General features: G+C 34.6%; 1 protein-coding gene across 1 annotated transcript; it reads left to right on the top strand.

The window, feature by feature from the left end:
* Positions 1 to 309: 309 nt before the first annotated feature.
* On the top strand, positions 310 to 3,130 carry LOC124823400 (reactive Intermediate Deaminase A, chloroplastic-like). Its single transcript, XM_047295589.2, has 6 exons — positions 310 to 602; positions 916 to 1,031; positions 1,152 to 1,196; positions 2,232 to 2,305; positions 2,392 to 2,441; positions 2,783 to 3,130. The coding sequence occupies exons 1-6, from the start codon at positions 419 to 421 to the stop codon at positions 2,875 to 2,877; spliced, it is 564 nt and encodes a 187-aa protein (XP_047151545.1). The 5' UTR covers positions 310 to 418; the 3' UTR covers positions 2,878 to 3,130.
* Positions 3,131 to 8,264: the final 5,134 nt, after the last annotated feature.

Raw genomic sequence — 8,264 nt, forward strand, 5'->3', positions numbered from 1 at the left:
GTTTTTAATGCACTGCAGAGGGGTTTTTAAATGCATTAATTTGATTTGACAGAGGTTTTGCAGAGTTAATTTTCTAGGGTCTTACATATTCAAAGACTAAAATAATTATTTCCGTTTTTTCAAAGGTTAAATTGTCAACATCTCACACCTTTAAAGACCAAATTATTGATTTACTGAATTAATAAAACTTATGAAATAGCACAATAAAACAAGAAGAAAAAAATGATTAGTAGTTATGTGTGAGAATAGAGAAAAGGTGTGTGAGATAAGAAGGTTCTTCCATGAGAGAATCTACACGAGTTAAGGGTAATTTTGGAAAACTGAAAAAACATTGCAAACGTTAATTGCAGAGCACAACGTTTGTCCCTGAATTTTATAATAATTTCAGTAACTCAGTGCGTGTGTCTCTGAGAGAGAGATGGCATCGTTCTGCGCCGCAAGGACCTTCCACATTCCGCCGATGAACGGCGGCGTCTTTTTCCGGCGGGCATCGTGGGCCGCCGGAATTGGCGGAGTCACGGTGGCCGGTGTCTCACTATTGCGTTCTTGTTCTTCTAAGCGCACTCTGCCATTCGCGTGTAGGAGCATCTCTAATGATTCCCGTAAAACCCGATCGTTTTCTTGTTGTTTTCTTTTTCGAATTTTATTTATAGTGGAGAATTATTCTTTTTTCTTTTTTAATTTTTATGCGTGATTAAATGTTCTACTTAGTTGCATTGCTATTGTTTGTGGAAAGTCTTAGAGTATGCAAATTGTTCCTGAAATTGTTGTTGACTTCTAACATGTTGACCCCTTTCAGTTATAGTTTTGACTTTTGACAAGAACTTGGTGACTATGGTGCAATGTGTAAAAGAAATTTAAAATTTACATGTAATAAAAGTGAAATCTTGAGAAAAACTTTCTCATCGATTGCAGGAATAAAGGAAGCTGTTCAGACTGAAAAGGCCCCAGCGGCATTGGGGCCATATTCTCAAGCAATCAAAGCCAACAATCTTCTGTTTGTGTCGGGTGTTCTTGGCCTTGTTCCCGAGGTTTGACATCATCCATCTGAAGTTCACTCTTCAATTTATTTTTTCTCTACATGTGTGTTCAGCTGTGTAATTGCATGCTAAATGTTGGACTGATGAAACATGTTTTGCTCTCTAATTTAGACTGGAAAGTTCATCTCTGATAATGTTGAAGATCAGACGGAGCAGGTACATTAAGATAACTATGAAATACAGCCTTTCATTTTTTGATATAGGGAAATTTTCTCAGTATTTGTAATTTGTCACTTTTCTCTTGAATTTGAGCTTATGGGGTTTAATTGATCATTTATAAGAAGTTGGGGTTGTGATATGGTTTGATTGGATGGATAACTTCACTCCTAAGTGTTGGTTAATTTTCATGGTATTAAATGTTTCACAATATTTTAAGTGGAAATCTTCCCTCTCCACATATTTGGAAATACTGAATGATTTAAAATGGTCCTTTGGTTGAATGTGTATGAAGCTTAGTTAACTTTTTTTAGTTTTGAAAGAACTTTGAATTGGTTGAGATATACTAGTGAAACTAACATGATACCGTAATCGTTTAAAAACACGGATTTTTTTTTAAGAGAACTTAGCTTTTGTAAGAGCTGTTTCGAAATTTCCAATAAATTGATTGTTGGAACGATCACATTAGTATATTTCACAGATAAAGAAAGGTGTCTAATACTTTTTTCCTTTTATATGTGAAGAATTTAATTAGGACAATGGTCGGGTAAGAAAGGACTATAAGAAATCATCAACAGAATTGAAAGAAAGTGAACAACACTAATACTTCTTTGTATACGTATAATTTAGGTCAGGTATTAGCATAGTATAACTTGTACAAGTCCTAAATCCTCCAAGAAATAGAGAATCAGCCCACAAAAGTAGATCATTGTTACTAACCAAATCAAGAACCTACCAGACTCCCAAAATCAATAATTATCATAAGAATGCTAATATTTTACCATTGTTAATGCTAAGTACATTACTTAATCTTCACAATGTGTCTTTCTGCATAAGTGGGAAACTGCTACGCAATTTTTGGCTACTTACATTCTATAAATGTCATAAAATCATTCTCTGATATTTGCATTTAAATCTTTCTCACTTTAATAGTAACACAGACCAGCAATGTTGTTCCTATATAGCATTGCTGTGAAAGTACACTCCTGAGACAGATTTTGTCACTGACATTTGCAAAATAATTACACATTGCAGGTTCTCAAAAATATGGGGGAGATACTAAAATCTGGGGGTGCTGGCTACTCATCAGTAGTTAAGACAACAATATTGTATGAATTATTTGCTTTTCCTTACATTGAATTTTATTGAATGCTGCTGCCAAGACAGCTATACTAATACCATTTATTTCCTCCAGGTTAGCTGACTTGAAGGACTTCAAGAAAGTTAATGAGATCTATGCTAAATGTGAGTTCTATGCCAGTGATTCTGATGTTGCCTTACCATGACCACCATTCTAAACTTTTGCACATCAATTGTTATCTCTTTTGTTAACAGTAATTACTCATTTGTTTAATATTGAAGTCTATTAAACCCCTGTGCAAATCAAGTGCTAAACTATACTCCACCAATCAAATTCACTTCTGATGATAAATCACATTGTGCTGTAAAACTTTAATCTATTTTTAGGAAAATTGAATATGTTTAGTACTATGTAGAAAAGATTTACTATTTTTTCTGCAATTTTAATTTCTAATCCCTGCTAGATCTGGTGTAAATAATGATTTAACTGGTTAAAATTTGTTCAGACTTCCCTTCACCTGCTCCAGCTCGATCAACCTATCAAGTTGCTGCCTTGCCAATGGATGCCAAGATTGAAATTGAGTGCATTGCAGCACTTTGAGCATCACTTTATATGATTCTTCAACAAAATTAGGTAAATAATACATGAGGGGGACATAGCCATGCATGATTTTTTACTTGGTTTATACCATGTTGGATGATGATGCTCATGTTCTTGTAATCAGTCCAGAAAACCCACTGGAAATGCCTCTGTAATTCTCACATTCTTAGTTTTGTAATGTCATGTTACTTTATCATGGACCGTGTTTGAATGTTTACTCTCCAATAAAACCATTTCTACATGTTCATTGTAACTTCTCTTGCCCATTAATAGTTTCCTTCCACAACTAGTATGAATACAAAAGAGAGAGAGAGAGAGAGACCAAACTTAAAGAGTTATGTGTATGAAGTAATTGAATAAAGTTGGATGCAACACATGATGCAACTAGACCTAAAGTGATTTAAATAAATTAGTGGTTAATTAAGTTTTAAGTTTTAAGTTTTAAGTATTACATAAATTTGAGTATTTTTAATTGAATTTTTATTAAAAAATTTAATTCTATTGAGTGTTAAAATATTTTTTATTTTTGTCTAAGTATGTGATTGTTTTATATTTGTTGTCAATGGAAGAAATCACATTCATATTTCTATTGTATCATCCCATTTTAGTAGAACAAAACTATCAAAATAAAACATACATTTTAACTCATTAGAAACTACCGACTACCAATGAAGAAGATCCTACACTTGAAGAACAAAACTTTATGTGTTGTTGTTTCATTCTTAACCTCACACTAAACGATTGGAAAGACGTCCTCCCTAAGCTCACACCATTTAGGGTGTGTTCGGTTGAGGTGATTTGTGGGAGATGATTTGGGGGAGAGTAATTGAATGGATTTGAGGGTAATATTTTTGTTGTTTTTTTGAGTAGATTTGTGGGTAATTGAAAGTGGATTTGGAAGTAAAGTTTGTGAGAATTAGTGTAGGATTTGATTGATCTGACGGATTTAAAAAATTTGTTTAATTGGTAGAAATTAAAGATTACCAAAATGCCCCTAGGTATTATTATTATTATTATTATTATTTGTAATATATCTCTCTCTTTCAATTTGAGGGTTTGTGTCCCTCTCTTTGGTCCATTTAAAAAAAAAACACTATTCCAATTTTTTTTTCAAACATTCATTGTTTCTCTCTCTAAAAAAGAAAGTGCCCTTCTTCGGTTCTCTCTCTACAACCCGTCATTCTTCACTTTGATTTTCTGTCTTCAATGCTAGCCCAACCATGATCCTCTACACATAATCCCACCATACCTAACCTAAAACCCTTTTGATCTCTCTCTCACACCATGTCCCAAGGATCTCCCTTGCAAGACAACAAAGAACCCTTGTCGGAACCCAATTCGCACAAGGACGAAGCAACCACCAACACCGCCGCTACAGCCACCGCCGATGCTGCTCCTCCCGCACCCACCAAGAATCGCCCCTCTCGCGCATTGCACGCCTCTATTCAGGGTCGCAACCAGCCAAGCCCAAGGCTGCAAAGAGGGAGCCTCGCCGCGAGGAGTCGCCCCAACATTGTGGTGGTGTTTCATTAAGCAGGTGCGAGGAAGGGGAGGGAGCTACACCTGGTGCGGAACCGGATACGCATTTGATGCATCACCAAGGGGAACCGAATACCCAATCTTGGAACCGAATACACCAGCGTTGAATTTTTCTTTGTTGAAGGGAACCGAATACTGATATTCTGTAATAGAATACACCATGCCAAAATTAATTTTATTTTTGTTCTTCAATCACTACTGTCTTCGTCTTCACCCATCATTTTATACATGGTATTTCAGAAATGATGGAGGACAAACATGACATTTTAATTAAAATCATCGCAAATCTGAGCACTTGAGTGAAAATTTGAAAACCCATGTTTCTCGCAAATCCCTCCAATTCCATCGTCTCAAATCACAAGAAACGAACACAAAGTTATTCGCAAGTCCATCGTCGCTATTTCTCTTGAACAGTATCATCCATAGAAACGAACACAGCGTTAAGGTTATTATCGCAAAAGAGAAAACACAAACAAACAAAGACAACAGTAAGTGTAAGCTAGTGATACAAACATTTTCATAATACATCAAAACATATTAAACATTTTACTTAATGATACATATCTCACACCACATCAACCAAATACTTTATGCATGACAACCCTTTGACTTGACTATCCAAATTAGTATGAATATCGAGCTATGACAATTCGTGCACTTGTTGTGGTGAAACAACTGGCCCACCCTTAGCTACCACAAAAGGTTAGCTCGTTATCACTCGCCTTAGGCCAATGTAAAGCCCCTAGACTATGACCTCCTGCTATTCTTATGACATGCCTCACCTCTCTCTACTTGAGAATGGGTGACCATTAGAATGTTAAGATGAACTCCAAGACTAAGCTTCCCATATTCACTTATAACACTTGAAACCACCACTGAGAAGTTCCTCCTTGGAACTCTCTTCCATACCTTTGAAACCATTGAAATCACCTTCCATTCACATACTACACCAATATATGAGACTATTGATCATACATTAAAGAAATAGACACACCCATACAAGTCATCATAAATCACACAATAAAACAATTTCTTCATGGCATCTTGAGACTATGACAATTCGTGCACTTGTTGTGGTGAAACAACTGGCCCACCCCAAGCTACCACAAAAGGTTAGCTCGTTATCACTCGTCTTAGGCCAATGTAAAGCCCCTAGACTATGACATGCCTCACCCCTCTCTACTTGAGAATGGGTGACCATTAGAATGTCATAGACACATACATGAGAGACTATTGATCATACATTAATGAAATAGACACACCCATACAAGTCATCATAAATCACACAATAACACAATTTCTTCATGGCATCTTGATACTCATTTTCAGGTAAGGAAAACAACTCTGAAACCATCATCAACAACTCCGGAATGGTCCTAAACCTCCAAAACGACCTAAAGAACGTCAAAAGTTGATAACTAAAACCCCGAAAACTCTCAAAAACTGTTGGAGTGCAGCCTAGTGGCGCCTAAGGGCTGGCGCTGAACACCCTATTTGGGCTCTCAACGCAATCAATAGGTACCAAACTCAATTTTCTTACTTTGAACACTTTACCCCCAACTTCTAAAGGCCTCTAGGATCCTTCAGACCCTGAGAAAACTCTGAAAACACTATTGTAACTCAATTTGACACTTTAAAACCAAAATTCACTCCTACAAGCTACTCAATTTCAATTCTACATTTTTAAACCTTCAAACCAGTTTACAACCTGCATAAACAAGTCTAAATACACTTGCTAGCACTCTCCAAAACCTCACTTTCATCCTAGCTATCCTACTTTCCATTTCCAACCCTTAAAACCTTTAAAATGGACTAAAACTCAACTTATGAAGCCATTAACACTTGACAGATTTTACTGGTTTTAGCACCTAAACAAGTCCTAATAAGTATAACAATAGACCTCCAACCTTCTAAAACATTTTACACTCACTACTCCAAAATATCACTACTCAAAACCCCTTTTTTACACCAAAAACACTTGAAAACTTTAACTAGAAACTCTCCTTTTGCGACAAAACAGTTTTCAACCATCTAGTCTTTCTAACAAGTCCCAAATCACCTCATGATAGCACCTAGACAATAGTTTTCTCACATCAACTCCAAATTCTTAAACTCACCTTCAAACCCCCATTTTAGGCATAAAACCAAAGAATTTCACCATTTCTCATCACAATCATTTTGAATTCAGTTTCAAACAACAACACAACTTCAACACACATATTCATACCAACATAGAACATCAATTTCGCATTATTACAATCACAAACACTTCATAATACCAACTATCATTATTTATACCTATCAAATTCTATACTACCATTACAATTTCATCCAATACATCATATTATTCTTATAGATTCTACTTTAATATAAGCAAACATAATTTAAGACAAATCTAGCTTCCCTTACCTTGCAATAAACTGTCCAACTCAAAGAAACGTTTCGTCGCTTGCTTGAAATGCAAGGAATCTCTAGACAAACCTATGAGACACCAAATTAGAAATGGACAGAGTCTATAGAACTCTCGATGAATCAAGAATGACTAGGAGAAGCATGATTACACATGCAATAGTACAATATTCTTCTAAAAATATATTAGGAACGTAAGAGAAAAAAGGAGTCGAAACTTACTCTATTCTTGAAATTGATCAACTAGATTTGTATATCTTGACGCCGTGATCAATTAAACACCTCCTGATCGTCAAACAGATAACTTAGGAGCAAGAACACTTAGAGAGAAGGTAGAGAACTCTAGAAAAGTGGTTTCTAGAGACATGATACGTTTTAAAATAATGAAATTCGTTTATAATAAAACTATTTATAAATAAATCATTTAATATTAAAATAATCAAGTCTCACTATTTTTAAACCACTACCACTTCTAAAATACCATTTTCTAAAATACTATTTTCTGGGGTTTTACATTCTTCTCAACAAGAAAAATTGTCGTCCTCAAAAATTCACTTATCAGATAAAAGGAACGACCTACTCTCTTCACATTCTCTATCACAACCACCTATTTGACAAAGATCCTAATTCCCAACAACCTTACTGACATGAAAAGCCTTGTATGTGTGTTAAAATGCTCTAGTGTTGAACAGGTCAATTGCTAATCACTCGTGATACAACTTTTGATTTTACTGTAAACTGCTAATCAATTAACTACAAAGTTAAAATTGCATCAATAAAAAATAATAAACAAACTGGATAAATTATGAAAAAAATACGATGACTATCTTAGAAAAAAAATAATAAACTAACTTTAAGGGATAAATTACCACAATAATTCCTTTAAAATATAAAAAGCAAACTATAATAAGATAAATTAAAAGATTTTCTTTTCCGATTCTTAGAAGCAGAAAGTAATTTCTTTATAATCAACACATTAGTCATTGAGTGGTTCTCGGTTGTTAAATTGTGATTAGTTAAAATTGATGGTTTTGTAACACATTTCATACCTAATATGCTTTTCCACCGACTGATCCATACAACTCCAACAAAATAAAAACTTTAACCTTTTCATGAAACTCCAAAAGATGGCTATACTCACTTTAACGCACATTCACCCAATTATATTTCAATCTAAACACAAACAATATTAGCCACCAAATCGCCCACTTCAATGCTATAAAGAAAACCACCATTTCCGAACCACCAAACAAAACCCATGATTTCAAACGAAAATAAATTTTAAAAGATTAAAATTAGTTATCAGCATTTATAACAGCAGCCAGTGTCATTATTTCTTTCCATTTTGCAGCTTACGGTATTATGATTAATTTAATAAATGGAACATTGACGAGTTATAAAAGTTATTATTGACAAGTTTAAAATCAGTAAGATGAAAT

This window comes from Vigna umbellata, chromosome 5 (genome assembly GCF_029865625.1).
Source record: "Vigna umbellata cultivar VRB3 chromosome 5, Vumbellata_1.0, whole genome shotgun sequence".
NCBI classification, from domain to species: Eukaryota; Viridiplantae; Streptophyta; class Magnoliopsida; order Fabales; family Fabaceae; genus Vigna; species Vigna umbellata.